At 40.8% G+C, this 26,246-nt stretch overlaps 2 protein-coding genes across 2 annotated transcripts in view; one reads left to right on the plus strand and one right to left on the minus strand.

The window, feature by feature from the left end:
* The first annotated feature begins 8,526 nt into the window (after positions 1-8,526).
* b3galt1b (UDP-Gal:betaGlcNAc beta 1,3-galactosyltransferase, polypeptide 1b) lies at positions 8,527-9,698 on the plus strand. Its single transcript, XM_079517914.1, has one exon. It carries the CDS (start codon positions 8,536-8,538, stop codon positions 9,523-9,525), a length of 990 nt encoding a protein of 329 aa, XP_079374040.1. The 5' UTR covers positions 8,527-8,535; the 3' UTR covers positions 9,526-9,698.
* Positions 9,699-11,057: 1,359 nt separating this feature from the next.
* The window catches only part of stk39 (serine threonine kinase 39), a gene marked incomplete at its 5' end in the record, with an annotated part of 38,666 nt that continues 23,477 nt past the window's right edge, over positions 11,058-26,246 (minus strand). Inside the window, 4 exons of the mRNA XM_079517698.1 lie at positions 11,058-13,186; positions 22,824-22,888; positions 23,379-23,447; positions 24,082-24,134. Of these exons, the coding sequence (XP_079373824.1) occupies positions 13,112-13,186; positions 22,824-22,888; positions 23,379-23,447; positions 24,082-24,134 (262 nt within the window). The 3' untranslated portion in view covers positions 11,058-13,111. The remainder of the gene's footprint in view (positions 13,187-22,823; positions 22,889-23,378; positions 23,448-24,081; positions 24,135-26,246) is intronic.

The following is a 26,246-nucleotide window of genomic DNA, read 5'->3' on the forward strand; positions in this document are numbered from 1 at the left end:
TTTATTTACAGCGTGTGCTATGCCCTGGCTTACAATGAGCAACAACAGCTTTGCCACAAAGCGTCTAGGGATATGGCCCTCCTAGAATTGTGCATGCATGTTCTGGCTGCTTTGGTGTTTGAGGCTTAATACTGTAAGTATATTTGATTGATTCCCTCAGGAAAAGCATCAGTTCAAGGAGAATAGAAGTTTCAGAGTTAAAATCTGACTCAATGTTTAAAGTGGACAATATGAAAAAAAAAAGTTACCTCCTTAGCTAATAATTAGCAGACCGCAAAAGTACACAACTACACACAATCAATATTTTCTCATTATGGCTGGGTACAAAATATCACACTATTTTTGACCAAATACTTGGTCTTTCACACAATATTTGCACAATGACATAACACTCAGTAATGCCTATAATTACAGCGCTAGTAGAGATGTAATATTCAGAATGTATCTGACTGTTGGTGCACCACATCACTATTATGCAGCCTTTAAAAAACAGTAATGCCATATCACAATAATGTGAGTATATCAATAGCAATTTTCAAAAGTAGCGAAAATAGCAGATCTACAAGTAAAGCTACATTAGCAAATATTCTGTGATGTTGCAGATTTATTTTGTCCCTTTCAATGCATTGATGGCATTTGAAACGAAATCTACAAGGTCACAACACGCCACGATGCGACATACTGTATCAGCTTGTACAGTAGAGTGGACTGTGAATGTGTGATTTTCATTTTCGCTATGAAAGCTGTCTTGAGATTTTGGTGCCTTGCCTATCAGCAAATCACTGATATAGAGGAATCTTAAGGTACAGTAGAAAGCCAACATAGCATCTGTCTGTTCACCTTATGTGTTTGTATGCTGGATGCATTCAACTAAAGCCGTGCAGACTATTGTGAATTCTCTTCAGTAATGTTTCCCCTGAGACCTCACTTCTGTTTATGGAATAAATCAACAATGATGCCACTTTTATGAGCTTGTTTTCCAGCTTCTCACAATCTATCACAAAGTTCATTCAGCTTAATGTAGCTTCACTCATTTAATTGCCTGTATAGATTTTCCTCTAGTGTTTGGTTTCCCCTGGTGTTTGGCTATAGCTTTAAGAGTGGTACACAATTTAAGCCCTATAAGCATGCAAGCATGCAAATGTAAATTACAATATTCCCCTAATGTTTTAGTCAGGGAGCAACAAGTAAAATATAGATCTATATATAAAGATAGATACAATCAAGCCATCTGACTTGCTCAACTGTGTAGAATAGGTGTAAGAATGACCAATAAGCTAAACGTTATTATATATTTACTGAATGGAATTGTTGAATTAAAATCGCTGGAAATGTTAACAAAATGTAATTTAGTGGCTTTTTTTTTTTATAGGATATCATATATTTACCATGGAGTAAATGAAAAATAAAAATAAAATAATGTCTGCCATTTTAGCACAGCACATACCTTAACATTTTAACATGAATAGTTAAAATAGCAATTTACAAGCTCACAATGTGTCGATGTAGATCAGCTAGTTGAACTATTCAAAAATGTTTTTCAAAATAGTAAAAAAGGCAAAGTATAGGGATAAGGGGTGTAGCATGGACGAAAATACAGCCCTAAATATACTTACTCCAGTTTGTCATACGACAGTAATGATTGTCATTAATAACTCATTTTAAAGTGGAAAACAAGAGGCATACTGTACATAAATATTTGTCTTACAGTTCTTATGTCAGTGTAATCAAAGTCACCTAATAAATATGTAACTGTTTTAGTGTGGTTTTTAATGCCACTCTGTTCATATGTTCAGTGTGACATCCAGCATTATGGAGATGGATTGTTGGAGTAATGGCCCTGCAAAGGTCTGGCTGCCAGCCTGCAGGCTCTACTCCACGCTACGACAGTAATCTAAACAAAAGCTAACATGGTCACTACCTCACAGCATCTACAGTATACTAAGCACACTAATACCACCAGGCACTGTTTTCTTCACTGTTTTTTCCACTCAATCATCCTGTTGAGGATAATTTGACTGTATAGCGGTGGTGTACAGTAAGTGGGTTGTGTCAGTATATTTCATAGGAATATTATAATCCACAGAAAAATCTGTGGAATAATGAAATGTTGATACACATATCAACATTTCATTATTCAACATTATTCTCTCTCTCTCTCTCTCTCTCTCTCTCTCTATATATATATATATATATATATATATATATATATATATATAAATTAATCATAGCTCATTTTGTCGGGCAGAAATCTTGTTTCAACATATTTCATAAATACCATTTATATTTCATTAATGGTAAATGGTGCATTTATAGATTCACCCACACATTCATACACTGATGGCGGAGGAAAGGCAGGGGTTCAGCGTCTTGCTCAAGGACACTTCGACACTAACTCTGGGGCAGCCCAGGATCGAACTGGGAACCTCCATCCAGCTGCTCTACCAGCCACTGTACCCCTGAGCCACTGCCATCCCTGTCTTATAAATATTTAACCAATGAATTGTATTAATACAACTCTTAATTCCTTAAAGGTCATCCTATAGCCTGCATAGTCTTATTAGTCTACTGAGAATCCTTTCACTTTCATCTCTACAGTTTCTAAAGAAATTGGTTGACGTGCCTCAAGCTCCATCTGACAACGTGTCCAGTTCATTTAGATCTATTCCCTCCTTCCATGTCTTTAAGACCTCTATTTTCACTTACCTTCAAACACCCTGCTTGTGCTTCTAATTGTTCATGAGAATTGTATTTGCTATGTGGATATTAGTTCTCTCATGTGCATACGTGCATCGTGCATGTATGTAAAAACAACAAAAGAACAAATACAGTATTTGTTCTTTTTTGTTGTTGTTGTACAGTAGATGCCTATAGCTTTGCATGGATACGTTACTGTATGAACCCTGATATTTTGGGAGGTGATCAGGGGGTTGGGAGCGTCCTGACTGAGAGAACTTTTGTCTGTTTGTATGGACACTTTCCTGGGATTATCATGTATGTAATACAGTATGTGTTTTTAGATATTTTAGTCATGTTCATGTCCAAATTTTGTCATGACAATGTGGTCTCACTTCCTTCCTGGACTACAAAGTCACACCTCCACGCATCCCCCCCCCCCCCCCCCCCTCTCCACAAGGAGGGGAAGTGCACCAAAGAATTATGGTCATTGTAGGAATTCAGCTATCCAGTCAAACCCTAGTCAAACACACAGAATTACTTAGATTATTTTTCTGGCCATAGCATAGGGTGAAATTCAAATTGTGCTACTGTTATCTACTACAAATACTATTAACATTTAGTGACTGCAGTTTCTTCCAGCGGTGAAATGTCCCTTTAAGGACCCCCTTGAAAATGTGATGAATCATCAGGGTAATAGTATAACAAGAGCTTGTGGGTGGCCTTACATTAGCCGATTTTTTTCAATCTGAAATCTGATAGCCCCACACACTACAGGATAATCGGGCCCGATTATCTTATCAGATTATCTTATACAGCACACACTACACGATTTTAAAACTCACACACAGCTCACACCACACGATTATCGGCCCTGAGTGAGTGGAGGGGAGGGGAGGTGGAGAGGGGGGACCCCACGTGACACCAAAGCATTAAATCATTCCCTTTCCTGAAATGTTTTAGGCATACACTGGACAGCAATAATATGTAATTTAATGCCGTACTTAACCTGATGCCTTTCACATTTTTTAGCCTTCAATTCAGTTCATTATGAAAAGTGATGTGTTCCAACTCCAGTGGTGGAAAGCAACTATTAAAGTATACATGTACTCAAGTACTGTACTTAAGTACAATTTTGAGATACTTTTACTTTATTAGTATTTCCAATTTTCAATACTCCACTCCACTACATCTCAGAGGCAAATACTGTACTTTTGTGTGGTTGACACTGGTTGTGTACAAGAACTAGGTCTGGTGAGACTAAACTGAATTGGTCGCTTGTTCTAGTAGAGACTACTTTATATATACACGTAGGCTACATCACTATTATTTATTTTTATATGCATACATATTGTAACATGTACATTAGTCATGTACTATGGACATAACTGCAATGATGAGCCTGCACAAACAAGAATTTCACCCATGTTACTTGTGATGTGACAATAAAGTTTGATTCTGATTCTACTTTTTGTACAATACGGGACTTCTATGTAACAGAGTATTTCTACATTGCAGTATTGATACCGGTACTTTTACTTAAGTACAAAATGTGAGTACTTTTTCCACCACTGACTCAATCTGATGCCTTTCCACATTTTTTTATAGCCTTCAATTCAGTTCATTATGAAATAATGTGTTCCTACACTGATCAGATTAACACAGAAGAAGTTTAGAAACCCATTTAACCTGGTGGTTCACATCGAAGAGAATTAGTGGTACTTTGTTGTTAGTGGTACTTTGTTGTTGGCAACACATTTCAAAAAGCTACTGGATCTACAAATTGTCAGCTCAATGTGCTTCTTAAATGTTTCTTTCCGATAAATATTGCCTTAATCTTTTGCAGTTAGGGTTAAGGTTTTTAGACACTGGGCTGGGTTCATTCATTTCATGCGATTTATTCACCCGGAAATATATATTTTCAAACTGTTGTTTGTATCATGAGTAGCCTGCTGTACATCCACACAGAACATGAATAGCTATATGAGTCAATGACTCTCAACTCTTTATTTATATAGCACATATGACTAGGTCAACCAAAGTGCTTTACAGGTTAAAACTCACAAGTATAGTAGGCCAGTAGGTAGTCCTACAACATGTCAGGCTTGATTGTGGAGCCTGGTGGCTAGTGGCACTAAAGGACTGTCCAACTCGCTTTTGTGTTGTGCCGGGATCGATGTGTTACCCTTTTCATATCTATATGTTAGGAGCTGTGAGATTGTCCGTACATTGTGTTGTGTAAGGACTTTGGCTGAAAGAAAGCCCCAGGGGATGCAGTTCAGCATGAAACAAACTGAGAAATAAGACCTTCTGGGAGTCCAGTCTAGTCTGCTGAAAGGCTTATTTTGAAAGTCACAACATATAAGAAACCAAAAGCAACCAGACAGCAAGAGATGGAGTGTATTTCAAAGAGTCTATGAGCATGGGTCAAAATACCAATTTCCTTTATTTGTGTGATATCCTGTACTCTTTACAGATGACAGTTCTTCTCTTTAGCTGAGTGGTGCTCAACGTTTTCTGGACCAGGGCCCACTAGCACATCTCAAAGTTGTTCGGGCCCTGACGGTTAGCGCAACCGTCTGGGCACCTAGGCTGCTGAGCCAACCTGGCAGCGTGCCGCGGGTTCGACTCCCGATTCCGACGACCTTTGCCGTGTGTCTTCCCCCCCCATCTCTCTCCCCATTTCCTGTCCGACTACTTTCATCCTATTAATAAAGGCAGAAAAAGCCAAAATATCTTGTTCTGGAAATCTCAAACACCCATCTGACTACTTAACTCATCCATCGCCAAGGACTTATTTAACTTCTTTTTCATGATGTCCTGGAGCGCCAAGGACGTGTTTTTCGTGTTTTATAACATGGTAAAAAAAATATATATATATATAAAATAAAATAAAAGATATATGGTGGCGGTCTGGGCCTTTTGGCGCCCCCTAGTGGCGATGGAGCTGTAAAGAGATGGTTAGGCTGCGGGCATTTTCAGAGCATGTTAATTATGTTGATCAATCAATCGATGGTGTTCCTCCTACTTGGATCAATGGCAAAGGTGTTTTGCCAATTATTTGGGGACCACTTGCAGTATCCTCACCGGCCACTCACAGCCCACCAGTGGGCCCTGGCCCACAAGTTGAGAATCACTGCGATTTCTTTGAAACCAGGGTTTTGTTACGGTATAATATTTTAGTGATGGGAGATTAATCGGCAAACACATCGGCATCGGCCGATTTGAGTTGTTTTTAGATTAATCGGCATCGGTTTGATTAATCAATCAGACGATTAATTAATCGGTCCGATTAATCGGTCTGTCTTTACAGATAAACAAGCCCAAAGTAACAGCTTGAACAGATCTACAAGCTCACAATATTAAATATAAAGGTATTTAAGTTAAACCTGACTTGCCTATGCCTGCAGTGCAGACACCCTGTTACATGTATTTTTCAGAATGGACACAATTATTATAATTTTTCAATACAGAATGAGATCATATCGACATCGGTTATCGGCCATAACAGCAATTCATTATAGCGGATATCGATATCGGCCAAAATGTCTCAAATGTATCATCGGCATTTGGTTTATTCACATGGGTTTGGTGGTTTTGAAGATGGAAATGTCAAAGCGTTCTGGCCATTCTACAACCCGTGTAGGAATTAGTATGTAGCAGTCTTGACTAGCTCTGGTCCATATAGCCCTAAAGCCCTTGCTGCCATTGCATTAAGGCTATGCCACTCTTGGCTTCCTGCCCTCGCATGAAATACAGACCAGCCTCTCCTCTGTAGCAAAAATATAAAGAATGTTTGTGTCATTACAAAGCCTACTTTCCTTAGTGGATGCACTCTGAGCCCCCCACCACACGTATAAAATGTACTTTTTGGCCAGAAAGGAAAACCCCATAGACAAGATTTCTCCTTCTGGTGAAAAATAAATCCCTTTCTGGCCAAAAAGTGCATTTATACGTGTGGTGGGGGGCTCAGAGTGCGTCCACTAAGGAAAGTAGGCTTTGTAAAGACACAACCCGTCTTTGTATTGGTGAGTATAGCGAATCAATCCTTTATATTTTCGCTACAGAGGAGAGGCTGGTCTGCATTTCATGCATTGGCAGGAAGCCAAGAATGGCATAGCCTTAATGCAACGGCAGCAATGGCATTAGGGCTATGGACCAGAGCTATGTCTTGACATCACCCAGTGTGAGACAAAATCAGATAGTGAAAGCCTTGCAAAAAACAAAATGAAAGCCCTCACGAATACCAAGCCACCTGCACATCTGCCACTTATCTCTGCAGTCAAAATTGTGAAAATAAAATTGTGAAATGTGGAGGGGCTCAAGGGAGAAGCTAGTTATCACTGCATGGCTCCCATTTTTACTGCCATGTCATTATACGGAAGAGCACTGCCCACTCCACAGTAACTCAACAGTGGAAACATTGCCCTCAGTGGTTAAATCAACACTCTGGACTTGTGTGCAGGGCACACAAATGGGTGTACCATTGCTACCTTTGATGAAGTCTTTAAGAGTGTTCATCATAGTGGAATTTAATGTGTGCCAGGACGTTCTCAGACTGGGGATTGTTTGAAAATATAAACAGTCCTTGCAGTCTCTTCATTCAAACTTGATATATGAAAGCTATGCATTACCTATTCATGGAAGGTTATGATCTTTTTTGTGTGACTTTGGAAACGTGACAAAGCCTGAAATGAAGATACTAATAAAAAAACTTTGCCAAGCTCAGTCTCACCAATATACCAGTGGGATGTGTGTCAGTGATGCGTTTGGAGCACATTCTCTGAGGTCCTTGATGCCATTGCAGAACACAGAACTGAATTTTTTAAAAGGAATAAAATGACCTCGCCCCTAACAGTGTTCAGTATATGTGGCGTCTCAAAAGCAGCATTGTCTCACATAATAAATCATAATCACGCAATGCTAAATCTCATAACACGTCTTTTCAGGATACCCTGATAACATGTCAGTATCATGGTCATCTTAATCCCGAGCGACTTACATTAAGCAAGAACAAAAAAGCATGGCAATACTTATACATAAAAAGTAGTTTTCATGAAACATGCGTGAGCTAAGAACGTAACAGTGGAATCTCTAGTCTATATAATGATTATGAAACTATACATATAAACTATACACACTGACAGCCCTGTTACAGGGTTGTCAGACCATGTCACATGGATGTCAGGCCATGTCACAGGCTGGCATCCCTGTGACTGGACTGGTAACATGACAGGGCCATGATGAAAAGCCTGCCATTCAGTGCTGTGACCTGATCTCTGCAGTATTTCTACAGCATTTTGAACTCAGTTTCGACATCCATATAATAGTCAATTAGTATGCGATCAAATGACAGACCTCACTGTGAGGATAGGTCTGCTTCTGCCAGAGTAGAAAGTATATTTTTATCAAAGTATTATGCTGTGGCACTGGTTTATACAAAAATGCACGAGGTGTTTGTTTGTTGTGCTCATTTAATTTAAAGGTTTAACAGTACTTTTAACAGTAGTTTTTTTAAAAGCAAACAAATGGATATGTTTTCCTGTCTCATGAATGTATTAAGATGTTTGTATATTAATGTCTCTCTCTCTCTCTCTGTCTCTCTCTCTCTCTTACAGATTTAAATGGAGGAGCTGGAATGTTTGCAGGAGGAATTGGACACCCATACAGACATAAACTACTGTGCATTTAAAAAAAAAGGAAAACCGCATCTCTTCTCTCTGAAGCAATCCATTACTGACAATTAATGTCAAGCTGCACGTTGGAGCAGCTTAACGCTGCCTCGCTGGGAGAAAGATTGCTAGTGGAAGCAGAGCCTTATAAGATCCATCACATTAAAATTCACCTAAATGCAGCATAATGCCTTCAAAGGTCTCATGTTTATACCTGTTGACAGTCGTCTGCTGGGCGAGTGCGCTGTGGTACTTGAGCATATCCCGCCCGACGTCCACGTATGTCGGGCAGGTTTACGTGCCTATACGGAAGACCGTGAAACAACCCAACAAAACCAACACCTTCAGCAACATCCGCACTCGCCCCCTCAACCCACACGCCTTCGACTTCGTCATCAACGAGCCCCACAAGTGCGACGCCGTCACGCCCTTCCTCGTTATCCTGATCAGCACCACGCACAAGGAGTTTGACGCCCGCCAGGCCATCCGTGAGACCTGGGGCGATGAGAGCACCTACAGCGACGTGAGCATCCTCACCGTCTTCCTGCTGGGCCGCAACACAGACAGCATCCTCAACGATATGGTGTTGCAGGAGAGCCAGATCTTCCACGACATTGTGGTGGAGGACTTTGTCGACTCCTACCACAACCTCACCCTCAAGACCATGATGGGGATGCGCTGGGTGGCCACCTTCTGCCCCAAGGCCCAGTATGTCATGAAGACGGACAGCGACATCTTCATCAACATGGACAACCTGATCTACAAGCTGCTGAAGCCCGCCACCAAGCCGCGGCGGCGGTACTTCACGGGCTACGTGATAAACGGCGGCCCTATCAGGGACATGCGCAGCAAGTGGTACATGTCCCGAGACCTGTATCCCGAGAGCAGATACCCGCCGTTCTGCTCGGGCACGGGCTACGTGTTCTCCTCGGACGTGGCGGAGCTGATCTACAAGACCTCGGAGCACACCAGGCTGCTACACCTGGAGGACGTGTATGTGGGACTGTGCCTGCGCAAGCTGGGCATTCACCCTTATCAGAACAGTGGTTTTAATCACTGGAAAATGGCCTACAGCCTGTGCCGCTACCGGCGCGTTATCACCGTCCATCAGATCCCCCCCGAGGAGATGCATCGCATTTGGAATGACATGTCCAGCAAGAAGCACCTGAGATGTTGAGAGGCATGAGGAACACACACTTCTGTTTTCCATTCTACCCTTTTTGCTCACGGCAGAATATTGTAAGAATTACAGGGCTTTTCTAAGTTTCTGTTTCATGCACTGCAAAAATCCTGAATGTCAAATTGAAAGTGTGAAAGTGGGTCCATTATAGGTCCATTTTCACAATTTCAGAGTTGACGGTTGCTTTGTGACAGCCATTTTAGCTGAACATCTGTCTATGTATCAGTGCTGCTGGTGCCATAGTAATCATAATCTTTAATGAGTGCATAGGCTTGTAAAAGCACATGCTCTCATGTCCGTCTGTTTGTTCATTTGTTGTGTAACAAAAACAAGGTGTGATTATTAATGATCATGTTGTTATCTGGGCTACACCTCAAGTCCATTTGTAAACCAATCATTATATTTGAGATATGCATTTTAACCACATGAACCCTAGCGTCTCTATTCTGGCCTGGGCATATGTCATAATAATAGGCAAACATTCTGCAGAAATAACTAGATCTAAAAGCTCTCTTGTAGATCCGCTGTTTTCACTATTTGATGTGCAACAAACTATATAGGGTTTAAGTGGTTAAAGGTAACCATACTAAAAATAAATAAAGGTATTTGTTATGGCTGAGTGGGAACATGGCTAAATTCCCAACCCAAACTATTTTCGAGGACTGTTGAGAAGTCAGGAAATAAAGCTGGAAGTAGCTAACGCAGCAATATGATAATGAAAAACTTACGCCAAAATGAAATGTAAATTTCATGATTTCATTTAGTTTGCAGTCGTCATTTCATTATTTCGTCTTTGTTGGACAGTAGCAGTGGAGGAAAACGAGAAACATTTCACTGAATCAATCATATGAATTTGCTGGTTTTTGCATTTACTGTGTAGATGCAATTAATTTCCCATTTTGAGATTAATTTCCTAGGCAGGGTAATTATCGGCGTCAGCTACTTGCTTCTCATTAAACCAGCTACTGTTCTTAATGTATGTTTATGTCAACAGCTGTTTCTGCTCATCAACATTGCTGGGCATCGATAGAACTACAATATCATGTTGTGCAAGTACTTCCAAACTGTAACAAAGGCTGTTAAAGAGTGGATGTATTATCATGCGTATTTGCATATCAGTACTTACTTACTGAAGAACTGCTGTTGAAATATGGGGGGGGAAACTTTTATATTTTCTAGAAGGTGAATGGCTTTAAATGGCCATGTTTTGATTTCAAATGTTTTCTTAAGTTTATAGTATTATAAGCTATTGTGACATTTACTGTGAAAGCATCTATCCCAGAAGGGATTGTTGTTATATTGTATGTTTTTATATTAAAAAACACATACTTGTATTAAAGGTTAAACTATGCCTTTTACTTTCTCCAATTCCCTCAATTGTACAATTTTGTTAGTCTCAGGTTCGTCTCATGTTTAGCCAATTACTGTATTTCAAATAAATACTGTGAGAAAGAGGCCAATTTCAAGCAAAAAACTTAACCATGTGTTCAATCAATAACCAAATAGGCCATGCATACTTTAATAGCAATTCTTTATTTGTTGCTCCTAGGCAGAAATTTGAAATTGGCTGATTACATAGAGAGAACAGGGATAATATGCTGACATGGCATACAGTATACATACTGTACATAGAAAACACAATAACTTACCTCTCAAAATAAAGAATTTAGTAGAAGTTAAATTCACTACTTCAGTACTGAAAAAATAATTTAGAGCTACTGGACTTGTTTGGATTAACAAATGGCTCGTGAACCTTTCAGTAGTTACCTTTGGGTTTCATCTGCAGATACATTGTCATACAGTACATTTTAGTTACTACTGTGTGTGTGTGTGTGTGTGTGTGTGTGTGTGTGTGTGCGTGCGTGTGTGTGTGTGTGTGTGTGTGTGTGTGGGAGGGAGGGGGTTATTGTAGTGCAGCAAGACAGTATAGAAATTGTCATGAGTTTGTCTCCTAGCTCAGTTTCTGAGAGTGCATCAGCCAAAGCTGATTACATAATAGAGGCTCTGTTATGGTTTAGGTGACATTTATCAGATGGTAAAAGCATACCATTTAGAATCTACTCCCAGGCCTAAGCATTAGCTTGTCAGGTGCATATATACTCTGCCCAAACATATTTAATACCATGTCCTCTTAACTTGAGGATAGTTTATTTTAAACTGTATCAACTGCTGGAATTTAATGTCGTTTGAAATGGTTATAAGCAAGTTCTGCTCTTCATGGTCTCACACATGACCTACTTTTTCAGGCACAGAAAATGAACAAGGCACCTTGAAGCATCAACACTGTCATTGGAATGATTTGCAAATTATACATGGGATCATTCAGGTCTCGTTTTTCCTCAACTAAACTTTAGTTACAATTCAACAATCATCCCTTCTTGTCATGGGCATACATTTACACAGTAGTATAGTTCACTCTCTTTTAAGACATTCATTATATTATGAAAATGTGCTTTTTTTCTTTAAAATAAAAATAATTCTTACATTCTGAATGCAGGATGAAATACAGACCGCTGGGAACATCTCAAATAAGTGGGTCTGGAAAACAAATTTGGTTTTCACTGTGGCAACAAAACAGTGCAAGGAAACAAAACAAAATACATTCTCGTTTCAATAAATAACAGCTTGGCTGGATGTAGAGGTAACATCATTTAAAGGAATACTCCACTGTTTTTCTTCATGGCTTCATCAGTAGGAGTAATAATACTGTGCTGAGCCCATCAACACTCTGTGCAGCCAATCTGAAGCACTGTAGAACTACAGTCATTCACTCCTCTGCAACTAGGGTCAATGGTGTCCAGAACCACCGCCCTTACAGTGAATTATGGGCATTGTAGGCTCAGACAGCAAAGCTCCACGTTCAGAAACATTGAGAAACATCTTCTTAGCCAGTATTATATATGTAATCACGTTTTTTGTGTCGTTTGAAACATTTAAAGTGACAAATGAATTAATTTAATTAATTTCGAACACTGGACAATTCCTTTAAAACAAAAATATATAATAATAATAATAATAATAATAATAGTACACATCCAAAGCTACATCTTAATCACCTGCTTTCGCCACCTGAGTACATCTTTAGTTTCCTCTGGCCTTAATCCTGACCCTGGGTTGTGCGCTGGCCGGTGGAATGTTGTATAAGGTGGTAGGGTATAGGTTAACGGCAGCAGAGGGGCGGGCGGTGTGCAGGGAGCAGGCGGGCGGTGTGCAGGGAGCAGGGTTGGAGCTGTGACTGTGGCAGAGTCTGCCCTCGGGGGCAAGAGGAAAGGCTAATGTGCGTGTTGGCGGGGTGGGTGTTGGAGCCGGGGGGGGTGGTGGTCGTTGTGAAGGGTGTGGCATGGTGCTTTCCTCGGTCCGTCTGGCGGGGTGGGTGTTGGAGCCGGGGGGGTGGTGGTCGTTGTGAAGGGTGTGGCATGGTGCTTTCCTCGGTCCGTCTGCCCGTGTTGGCGGGGTGGGTGTTGGAGGCGGGGGGGTGGTGGTCGTTGTGAAGGGTGTGGCATGGTGCTTTCCTCGGTCCGTCTGCCCCTGAACTGTCCTCCCGTCCGTCCGTCTCACCTGCTCTTCAGCCACAGAGAGTGCATCAGCTCAGGCTGAGCTGGGCGAAGCCGATCAGCTTCACTTCGTCTGGAATCTCCGTGTCATCACAGCCGGAAGCCTGGGATGCGGAGAAAGAAAGGCATAGGTGGGGTCACAGGGGGCTCACAGGGCTTCAGGTCACATCCTGTGACTCTCCCTTCCATCAGCAAAATCTAATCCTCCCGACATCCGCAGAACAGCTGTGCTGTAACAACTGGGATTAGCCAATGGATTCAACCTACTTACTGTGGTAAGCTTATTGTTTTGTGGATTAAGGCTTTTTGAATCATTTGATCTTACATTCTGAAACTTTGAGATCAGCCTGGAAAAGTACAGTATGTTTTTTTTTTGTTTTTTTTTGTCTTTGAACCTCGGGCCGGCACGACTAGCTACTGAAGGCTGCCATGATGGGAAGATGCACTGATGAATAAATTGATTAATAAATTGTCTCACTCAAATTCACATTTATACAACGTAAAAAACTATGCATTGTGGAAGTACAGTACGAGTCTTTTTTGATTGTCTGTTTGTACTGTGTGGTGGTGACTGACTGGTGACTGTGGTGAGACATGCATTTAGATGCATGCATGTGTCCACTACTACACAGAACCACACCCCTCAAATAGCTAACTTACTCACCTACTAGAAGTTGAATAGATGTGACCATAATGTCACAGTCTATTTCTCTACCATTCTCTCTTTCATTCTCTCTCGCGCGTGCATTATTATGCGACCAATCCCATAGCGTGTGATTAATGTGATTTGAACCTCTGGCGACGTGCAGCCGTTTCGGGCATTCAGACAGGTGGCCTAACCAACCTTTAGTAATTGCTAGTGCAGCGACAAAGAACGTCCTCCCCTGCCAGATTCTCATCCAAGAACACAACCAACTGTATTTGTTGGTCGACCGACCAAGCCACAGTCGTAAAGGAATCAAACTGCAGTCTCCATGGCGGTGAGCAGGAACTTTACCTCTGCGCCACCCAGACGCCCAAGAGTAATTACATTATTTAATGAAGTTTGAAGGTTTAGGTGACTTACTATACTGGAACCAACAGGATTATTTAGCGTACTATGTTCTATAAATAGCAGAAACAAACATGAAAAGGAAAACAAACTTTCAAAGTTTGCAAGGAAATAGCTATGAGACAGGTTGTTTAGGAGTACTGCCAGTTTACATTTAGCAGAGTTCACCCCTAAACTTAACAACTTACAACTTTTATTTTATTGACAGTTTCACCTTCCAGTGACTGCATTGTCTTGCTACATTTTGAACTAATTATACTGCTCGGTTGCTTCTCACAGAGGCCATATTACAGGCAAGTGAGGCAACGTGCATTCAGAGTTGCCTGAGTGGTCCCTGAGAGCTGATCAATATCACTTCTTCACTCAGCTATCCCCCTGTGAAAGAGTGTGAGTCAGTGGCCTGATGCCTGCCGAGCCTCCAGCAATTTACACCTGATCAGGGAGTCTCTCTGCAACCCTCAGTCTGGAGTGTCTGTTGGATATACAGCACTGAGCAGCTGTACCCAAGCAGTGGTCCACTGACCACTAGTGGTCCATAGCAGAATTACAAGTGAAACATTAGATCTTAAAATACGTTCAGTGTGGGGAAAACAGCTTGAAATTAATTGAACTGTTAACAGCTTGATTAAAAAAATAGCAAATAGCAGATCTACTAGCTCACAACATGAGCATATGCTATTGGATCAGAACTAAAAAAAAGATTGAGAAGCACTGATCTAGTCCTTCTTAGAAAGCTTACTGCGAATGCTGTGACCTCTCGTTTAGTTCGGTCGTAAAAGCTGCTCGGCTGGTACCTACACATTAAATCGTCCCAGTGAAAATATATGGATTGTTCTCCAAGCGAGGATAATTATTCTCTATGTCTGGGTTTTGTGAGACGCTACAGACATAATTCTTCGTTTGGGTGAGGAGTCTGCATGGGAACAGGATCGAGTGCAGATTCTACAGTGTTATTATGAGCTTGTTGGTCGGCTAATTTAGATATTTTTAAACATTAATTTTAAGTGAAAGTAAATGTGGTTAATGTGTGTCTGTGGGTTTTATAAATTTTGTAACCAATGAAAACTGAAAAGACTAAATATCACATTGGATCCACTGAAACACTTTTTCCCTGTTTCCTGAAAAGTAACCATTTTGGACATCTAATATAAGGTTATCGTCCAACGGCTACGATATGAAAGACAGAGAGTGTTGATAACTACTCAATGCTCTGATGAAGGCTGCATAGCCGAAACGCGTAAGCGTTCCTTTTTGGTGTGTGCCAATAAAGAAATGGAAATGTGAGTACTTTTGTCCGCCGTTTGTTTAATTTTTGGATGTGCTACCTTTTTGGAATTTTTTTAAATTCCTATTTTTTTATGTTGATAACTACTGTATGTATATCTAGCGAGCCTGCCACTGCCCTGAGCCTACAGCTGCAGCCTGGCTCTCCTGAGATCCCTCCACCTGTGACATTCGCCAGCTGCTGATGAGATGAACATGGCACTAGAAAGGTCTGAATGAGGTGTACTGTAACCTGACGCACAGATGTTGTTTACCCACAACTTCAGAAACGCTGCTGCTGCAACACTCTCAAGTATTGTCTCAGAATTTGGACTGCCTTTACATGCAGAGGATGTCAATGGCATACAGAGCTGAATGCAAGGAAAAGACACACTGTGCAGATACGTAGATAATGTGTCTAATAGATAATATCAAGCAACAGAAGAAAACGTAGTAGAATCCATGTCCCTGTTGTGTGACCTATGTAATTAAGTGTTCCTGTAAATTGTGTATTTTGTATGAAGCTGTACAATTAGCCCTTCGCTAAATCCCACCCCAAACAGCGATTGTCCAATGCCAATCCAAATAGTTTAGCAACTGTTGCTATGCATGCAGGTCAAGCTTTCACCAACTCATAGCTGTCAATGTTATTTTGCATGGCTGTGTTGTTGAACATTTACACAGCTTAATGTCAGGAAAGTTACACGACTGACCCACCCAGGTGATGGCAATAATACTAATTACCATAGTCTTACCGTGCAACATGAAAACTCCTGTCGGGCGGTCGTTAAAAGATGATTTCTCTCTCTGTCATTTCCTCGTATTTCTAGTTTATTTAAATAATGTCATGCATATTTTCCCAGTGCATAGCTTACTGCAGGCCTGGTTCACTAAGACATTTTGAAGGTTTGGCTTCTGAAATGATCCATTATTTATATGGAGAAATCGCATCATTTAACATGCATCTCAATGGGTGAGAAGGACAGCTTGACCCGTCTCTTCACTGCTAATGTGCCTATTGGACAAGGACGGGTTGGGGAGGAACTTAGCGAAGGGCTAATTCTGTACGTCTCATGTATTTGTGTTATGAATGCACCTACCGATTCCTTGAGGAATCCAGCGCAGCGATAGTTCATTACGACATGGAAGGCAGGATGCTGCTTCTAATTATCTCTCCCCGGACCCCCAATCATTCGCTAATAGTTAATTAATATATACTCCCACTCTGTTTTCTCATTTGCTTCAAGCTAACTCACACACACCCACAGTACATCAGGCGGTTCATTTAAAGCAGAAATAACATGCTTTAACTGTTTTTAATATTTAATATCATATTGTCTATGTCCCTCAAACGTATTTCTAATGGTTTGAGCCTCAATCACCACTCTGATATAACCAGTCCTTGTCATTTCTTTCTGGACTTTGAAAGCAGTTTTAGCTGCAATACCACAATGTCCTGAGGTGGTGGGGGTGCTGATATGCAGATTATTTAATATTTGAGTCATTATAATACTGATGCTAGATAAAACCAGGCTTGTTTCCATGCCAGCTTGGAAAATCAACAATGGCGGACATTGTAAACAAAGTGGAGATGCAAATTTGGAACTGAAGACTGAAGAAGAGGAGGAATTATACAAAGTAGGGTGACATTGATGACATCGTGATGAGGACAAAATCAGTTGAGCTGTTCCTGAGAGCAATTTCCATTAAAGCACCCATATGATATGAAAGCCTGATTGTTCAAAATTGGTTATTTGTGGGGATAGAAAACGCATTATGGGAGCCCCAAAAACACAAAAGAAATTGAAAAAGTTGAATTTTATATTATAGGTCCTTTAAGTATTCTCTCGCCTTCAATATACATTGCCTCCTGCCTGTGAAATTTAGTTCTGTAATTTTTATGTATTTATTTATGTATGTACTATGATATGTGGTATCCAGTTCTGTAATGGGTGATTCTGTGATTATAAGTGATTTATGGATTGTTCTACAGTATATGTGGTATCATATGTATCTGGCTGTGGTATATGGCATACAATTGAACTTATGTTGTCATGTCATGTCTTTATCTTGTACTCTGCTCTAGGGGGTTGTTGTTGATATCAGATTTGGTGTCTTGTCACATGAGCAGAGCCACACCGCCAAACTAAATGCAATAGCTTTGCAATAAATGGTAGTGGTCAATCCTGAGCTGAGTCTTAATGGACAAATAAAGTATAAAATGATCTACCCTGCATTGTTTGTCACATGCTCAGGTCGGGTGTTGGAGTTTAACTTCCACCGGGACATTGGTCCTTACAAATTCTATTTGCGTGTGTATGGCATGCATGGCTATTCATCCTAGTAGTGGAGCAGATTAAGTCAATATATCATAAGAATCGTTCACTTGATCATACATGCACCAAAATTGGCACACAAGTGCTTCGGAACCTACTCTCTCAGAAAAGTACGTTGTCCACTTTAAAAAACAAAATGGACACCATTTTTCAAGATGGCCGCCATTCGAGGTGGTTTTAAACAGTGTTTGAGTTATATTGAGCTATAAAATCCTATGTTGATGGCCTATACATCAAAATATATGTTTCCGAGTATGAGAAATCCAATTCTGCATTTAGAACATCAAAATTATTTAATATTATGATGATATAATGGGAATTAAACGATAAAGTGGGCAGATTAAGTCCATATTCCATAATAATCCTTCATGTGGTGGTACAAGCACCAGATTTGGCACAATTGATGTCCAGGATGTACTTTCTAGGAAAAGTATGTTTTCCAGCTGAAAATCCAAGATGGCCGACCAGTTTTCAAGATGGCCACCTCGTCAAATTAATAAGTAGAACTTTAGTGAACAGAAATGTGTGATCCACACATTGATCCAAACATCAAAATGAATGTATTCTGATGGTGTCAATTTAATTCCAATATGGCCGCCAGTTTTCAAGATGGGGGCTATTACGCAACTCAAAATTTGAATTTTCGGAAGCTGTCTGATCACAGATATTGTTGAAGGGCAACATCACCATTCATTGAAATTCTGTGATCAAGCTCTATTGGTTTGTAATTTTGTATATAAGAGTGATGTCAAAGCACAACCAGGACACACTGGTGACATCACTGCTGTGAGACTCCGCATGGGGTTCAGTGTCGGCTTGTAACGTAGCTGTAGTTGTGGTTTACTAACTGTTGTAGTCGTATACTCACTGTAGTTTGTAGTATACTTTAGTGTCCTAAATGCTATCTAATAAGCCCCTGTATACTGTATATCTCAAATAGATGTTTAGTTAGTTGTAGCATTGTAGTTGATAGCCGCACCTGAATTGACAGGATGTGTCAGCGTGGGAGAGCTGAGACAAGGGTAACAGGGATTCAGTTACCTGGATGGTGTACAGATCGCACAGGACTTGCACTGGATGAATGGTCGGGCTAGGTGTAGGGCACCAGATGCTTGAACCTAGATGCATCCCATATTTCAATGTGCTTTGATGTTTTGTATGGTTGGGTGGTAAAAGGATATAGCCCTCGGCCTTTAACACAAGATGTTCCGCTACTAAAACTGATTGGAGGAAGTGTCAAACAGATACGAAAGAGGAGTTGAAGTCTCCCCGTATTTCAGGCAATACACCTGTTGCCCATCATGTTAGACTCATCCAGATTGGATGATGGAGGTGGCAGTGAGGATACATTGAGGCAAAACAGTACAAAGTATCACCAAAATTGTCGGGCAAATGTTTAGCAACTGAAACTCCAGTGTTCCACTAAGAGAGCAGCTGAAATTCAGAATGATCCTGGTGAAGGACACGCAAAAATTCAAAGAGTGCAGTGCAGCAGATGTGATCCCCCCCCCCCATCGAAGCCCTGTATGACGATGTATGATGTATGATGTCGTGGAATTATGAGGGACCCAAGCCATCCCAACCGCAGACTGTTTGAGATGCTACCACATGGAAAACGTTTTCGCAGTCTCGAAGCCACTGGAAATAGACTGCAAATAAGCTTCTTTCCCCAAACAATCAGATACATGAACAAACTGATAAGAACCAGGGGCGAGTTTACCTAACTTTGCTACTACAGGGAAACATGTACATATGTTACTATTTTTCTAGCACTCTATTTTTCTAGCACTCTTCCCTTTGTTTTGCTGTGCTTGCTGTGTTTTTTGTTGTTTGAATATTATGCTATCTATGCCGCTGCATTGTCATTGTAAGGAAGCCAAAGACAAATAAGTTTTACTCTTATATACCTGTACATAAGATGTAACAATAAAGTCCAACCTTGAACCTTGATCTACGTTCAAGCATCTGGTGACCTACACCTAGCCCGACCGTTCATCCAGTGCCATTTAAGTCCTGTGCGATCTGTACACCATCCAGGTAACTGAAGCCCCGTTACCCTTGTCTCAGCTCTCCCACACTGGCACATCACGTCAATTCAGGTGCGGCTATCTAACTACAATACTACAACTAACTAAACTTCTAGTGGAGATATATACAGGGGCTAATTAGCATTTAGGACACTAAAGTATACAACAAACTACAGCGAGTACACTACAACAGTTATTAAACCACAACTACAGCTACGCTACAAGCCGACACTGAACCCCATGCAGAGTCTCACAGCAGTGATGTCACCAGTGTGTCCTGGTTGTGCTTTGACATCACTCTTATATACAAAATTACAAACCAATAGAGCTTGATCACAGCATTTCAATGCATGATCAACGAATGATGTTGCCCTTCAACAATATCTATGATCATACAGCTTCCGAAAACGCTAATTTTGAGTCACGTAATAACTGCATCTTGCAAACTTGCGGCCATATTGGAATTCAATTCCAACACCATTAAGTTCTTACAGTCAGAATACTTTCATTTTGATTGGATCATTAACACATTTCTTGCATTTGACGAGGCGGCCATCTTGAATACTGGCAGCCATCTTGGATTTTCAGCTGGATAAGGTGCTTTTCATAGAAATACATCCTGGACATCATGTGTGCCAAATTTGGTGCTTGTACCACCAAGTGAAAGATTCTTATGGAATATTGACTTATCATCATAATATTCAATAATTTTGATTTGCTAAATGCAGAATTGGATTTCTCATACTCAGAAACATACATTTTGATGTATAGGCCATCACAATAAGATTATTCAATCAAACTATAGTTCAAACACTGTTTAAAACCATTTTGAAAGGCGGCCATCTTGAGAAATGGTGGCCATTTTGTTTTTTCAAGTGGACAACGTACTTTTCTGAGAGAGTAGGTTCTGAAGCACTTGTGTGCCAAATTTGGTGCTTGTATGATCAAGTGAACGATCGTTTCAGTAATCTGCTCCACTATAGCTGTTCTAATTCGACCGCTCCCATCAACAACCTATGTTTGCTGCAGATCAGATGGATGGTTTGTTGCACGCTTCCCTGTGTTGATAAAACGAAGATGTGCCTATTTCTGAGACACGGAAACAGGCCTAAGAGAATCTAAATTTAGCTAGGTACATTCATTGCAATAAGTGTAACATTTAGGTCAGTGTTTCCGCAAGTGGGGCCCGGGACCCCCAAGGGCCCCTGGGGTCGTGTTAAAAAGAGAGAAGTCTGCACACAGGCTCAGCTCCACAGTGTTTCATTTATCTAAAACAACGACATCCACTAAACAACGTTTCGGCCATAGTAGGCCTTCATCAGGTGACAGATGTGCACAACCTAGTAGGCTACTCATTTTTAACCTGGTTCCAGGGGGTCCCCAGCAAAATGAATGAAGCATTAATTATAGTATAGCATCAATCACTGTGATGTCACACTAACAACAACATTCACTTCTGCTTAATTATATATATAATTGTATAATTATAATTGTCAGCGGCATACACAGGGGTGTAGTGGTTGCACGCACGTGCCAGCCAGATTCTCATCATTCTCATCATGAGCCATTCAATGTAGCGGGAATGAGTGACTAACTTCATGCACTCATCAAGCCAAGTAAAATTAAACGGAAATCAAAGGTCAAACTATAATGAATATTTGTGCACATTGTGTGCGTGTGGGTATGTCACAAAATGTCGTTCCCACTGTAAAAAAGAAATCCCCACTACACCCATTGACATCATCTACCCGCAAGTAAAGGTAAAAGAAGACTTTGTGATTTTGTCTATAAAGGCTATTTGAAAATAGTCAATCTGCCTAGTGGGTGTCTGACTAGTGGGTGCCTGACTAGTGGGTGTCTGACTAGTGGGTGCCTGACTAGTGGGTGTCTGACTAGTGGGTGCCTGACTAGTGGGTGCCTGACTAGTGGGTGTCTGACTAGTGGGTGCCTGACTAGTGGATGCCTGACTAGTGGGTGTCTGACTAGTGGGTGCCTGACTAGTGGATGCCTGACTAGTGGGTGCCTGACTAGTGGGTGCCTGACTAGTGGGTGCCTGACTAGTGGGTGTCTGACTAGTGGGTGCCTGACTAGTGGATGCCTGACTAGTGGGTGTCTGACTAGTGGGTGCCTGACTAGTGGGTGCCTGACTAGTGGGTGTCTGACTAGTGGGTGCCTGACTAGTGGGTGCCTGACTAGTGGGTGTCTGACTAGTGGGTGTCTGACTAGTGGGTGCCTGACTAGTGGGTGTCTGACTAGTGGGTGTCTGACTAGTGGGTGCCTGACTAGTGGGTGCCTGACTAGTGGGTGTCTGACTAGTGGGTGCCTGACTAGTGGGTGTCTGACTATTGGTTGTCTGACTATTGGTTATCGGCTCTTAGCTTCCCAAACTAACTCAACAGCACCACTTTAGCACCTGTTGTTACCCTAAACATACAGTACATAGGGACAGACATAGGGAGGGACAGAATTGCTGTTCCAAAAAAAAAAAATGTCACCCGAAACATTGTAACCGCAAGGCAGCAATGCTTTAGTTAATGAGCTGTGAATCGTTTTGATGAAAACAAATCACACCCGTGTGAAGTGAGGGGGGATCTTATCCTCATACATCATCATACTGTATTCCGGCCAATCACAATTTGTGTCCTCACCTTCGTCTTCAATTTTTGTGTTTACGCAATGTTTGTGTTTACACAAACACTCACAACTAGCCATTCATTGTCAATGGCATTAAATGTTTGTGTTAGGACAAACACTCAAAGCTGGACATAGGAGGGGCTGGCGTCCCTCAAAAACTCAATCTGGCAAAAGAATCTGAGATATTAAGTGTTTTAAGATTTCAGTTAGCATGGCAGTGGACGACGGGGAAGCATTTTACTGACGGACCATAGCCTAGCCGAAAGTCAGTAAGTGAAAGTTTGAGAACCACTGATTTTAGGTGTTGGTCCTGCAGAAATAGAAGCATCTCAGTCTCACTGACCGTGTCGTAAAAAGAGCAAAACATGTACGGTCAACTGGGCTATCTTAGGACGGGAGGTGTTGTGGCACAAATCATCTGGAAACTCACCAGTTTAAAGGTCAATACTTTGTAGGTAGCGGGGTCATCTACAATCTTCTGAAGGTTAGCAGCAACTGCAACAGTAATACAGAGACAGCTTCTGAAGGGCACACACACATACTGTACATTCATGCCTCAATACAAAACAACTTGTATTTGTGTTGACAACCCTGACAATCTCTATCACTCATAAACAGTCATACTATCTAGTTTTAACTTTACACAATACTGTAGAAATACGTTCAGATATTAATCTCATATGAAGTCAGTTATATAATATGTGATGTGTAAACACATTTAACATGATTGATGATAATATACAAATCGGTATGTTTAGCATTTCTGTTGATGATGATGTTGTTGATGATTATAAAAATGTGCTGTATACTATACTAAAATAACTGATTACAAAAATACATGAATGAAAACATGAATCAGTCCTCCGGCTCCTACCCATGGTGATTTATCACTGAATCATTGAATGTGATTCGCAATGTACCATGTAGGCAAAATAAGCTAATGGTGTACATTTAAGCGACGGTATTTACACAAATCAACAATTACCAATCAAAACATCAGGTCCACTGACAAGACCAGCTGAAAACAGCTCCTGGGAAACACCATCGGCAGTGTCTGTTCAGGGAATATAGAAATTAAATTAAAAACAACACAAGCATGTCTGATAATAGACAACACCATTGGCCATATAGTCACACTTAATGAAGCCAAACCAAAATCAGATTTACTCTTACAGTATGTATGTACACAAGATGTAACAATACATTACAACCTTGAACCTTGAGCAGTCATTTTGCTCTTACATCATAAGCAGAATAAACTGTGGGAGAATGGATCCGAAACTGGCACAAAACAAATGAAAAGATAACAAAGTACTAGGAAGCGATCCTCAAATGCAGCAAAATGTGTATTAGTGCTATTAGTGTTCAAACAGCAAGGGACTCAGTACGCATGCTGAGGAATAATAATAATGCTACCTGATGTAGAACATTAGTTCGAATAGCATTTCCTGGGCCACTCGTACTATAATGCCAACAGTCTACTCTATTGTGTTTCTTGCTTTTAAAGTGCTGTTTAGGGCTGCAACTATCGAGTATTTTCTTAGCGATTTGAAGAAGCGAAAAGCGAGTTTATTTTTTTTTATAATATATATTTTTTTAATATATCAATGAATCAAGGTGAAAACACAAGCTCTATTTAATACTTTGTCTTACAACAGTGTTGCATCCAGTAGAGGCTGAGCTCTTACCGCGACCAGGAGTGAATTCAAAGCGGATGTCATTCAGTTCTTTTCTGGAGTTCCTGCAGCGGAGGGTGACATAAGAGATAAGAGTGTGAAAACAATACCTCAGGTGGCACATTCTGCATGAATTCCTCTATTTATTTTATGTCTCTCAACACTTTCTGTTATGTCTCTCAACACTTTCTGTTATGTCTCTCAACACTTCTGTTCCTTTAGTCATGCTTATAAGTCACTATATAAGCTAGCCTAGCTTTGGCCAGACACATTCACTCACACTTCCTCCCCGGTACTGGGGGGAGGAAGTGTGAGTGAATCCACGTTATTAGTATGTCCAAAGCCAGGCTAATACAGTAAGTCACTGCCTGGTTCTCCATGTGGGTTCCAGAGACCCCCAGGGGCCAAATGGACCCTTACTTGTAGATTGAGATTTAAGTATCACATGAGGGTCTGTGGGCCAATGCATATCAAACTCCTTGAAATAAATTAAAACGCTTGAGGATCACTGCTATACGTGATGTTGCCACACGGCAGGGGGTTGGGGAAGCAGGGGATCATGGCTACATGTGCAGACAGACACGCAGCGCCGCCATGTGATCTAACCACTCTGCGTAAGAAGAGTGATGAGGAGGTGAAATGTCCCAGCTGACCTGCCACACATTTAACACAAATGGTCTTGAGCTGAACACACACACACACACACGCACACGCACACACACACACACACACACACACACACACACACACACACACACACACACACACACACACACACAGGTCCCACATGCAAAACAAAAGGATGTGTGTGACACTGTTGTCCTTTGAAGTTGAAGGACGACTTCACCCATTGTCAGCCTACAGTACCTTCATATAATTGGTCCTCACTAATGCTCATGATAATATTAAACCTGTGTCAGAGGAGGGCTGTGGACAGTTCAGAAACCAGTGACCTCATCGTTGTTTTTCAAACAAGATTTTATTGTATATATTGTTTTAACATAAGAACAATGGCTTCCACTGGTAGGCAGGTTTCTGAACTGTCTAACTGTCCAACTGTCTGAGGCACAGAGGGGATAGACAAAAATGGTGCCATATTGTAATAAGAATGAATGAGGACCAATTATATGAAGATAGGTTGAAAATGGTTGAAGTTGTTCTTTAACAAAATGTGTCGTGTGACAACAATCCACAGCCTTGGAATATAAATTTGATATACCTGTATACAAACATAAATCACCCTACAGTACTGAGCGCCTCAAAGTAGGTAATTGGTTATGTCAGGGAGCTATCATGGGAAAATTATGGGCATTAAACTGGTCTGTTTGAAAGCCTTTATGATAGTGTGTAAAATCTGCCTACTGTAACAGAAAAAGCAAGGCTTTGACCTTCATAAATCTTTAATGAAGTATGAATGACTTTATATAATCCTGCAATCCCTGCGGCAAGCAATATACAGCTGGATTATGAATAGCCTTATTCTAAAAGCCTAATTTGTACACTTCATCGTGTGGCTATGTTGCTTGCTGAAAACAGATTTAAAAAAATAATAATAATAATACGATTCAGAGGCTAACTAGAACCACCAGGAAACTTGTAAACATTATGCCTCAATAGTTATATAATATCGAAATGATGAGCAGTGCAGTAGTATAAAGGAAATATCTGCTCAGCTGTTTCTCCTGGATAACTATTTCAAATAGGTTCCTTTACATAATAGTTGTGTGTTCAACTTAACTGAATGCAGTAGCTACTGTAATTGTGTACAAAAACACTATTTACGAATGGTAGCCAGGGGAACTGGGGTGATTCATTTAAGTTTGAACGCAAGCAGGATAAATCAGTTAATATCTAAGTCATCCCTCTCACCCGTGACCCCAATTTCAGATGAGATCAGTCCCATAAGTTAAAAAAACCCCCACCACATCTGTAAATGGTTTGTTAGTGACGCCATACAGAGACAGTAAAGAGCATTCCACACCAAGTACTATAACTATAAATATGTCGTTTTAACCATAAACGTGTGCTCCTCGAAGCACATGTCTCCACCAGGTTGGGTTGCCCGCAAATGTCATAGCCAATCAGAATTGGATATGAAAAATCGGACGGATACATCTTGATCACATGACTTAGTAGTACTAATACTAAAAAGTGTTGTGGGCCTAAAGGTTATAGAA

This window comes from Electrona antarctica (genome assembly GCF_951216825.1).
Source record: "Electrona antarctica genome assembly, chromosome: 13".
In the NCBI taxonomy this organism is placed as follows: domain Eukaryota; kingdom Metazoa; phylum Chordata; class Actinopteri; order Myctophiformes; family Myctophidae; genus Electrona; species Electrona antarctica.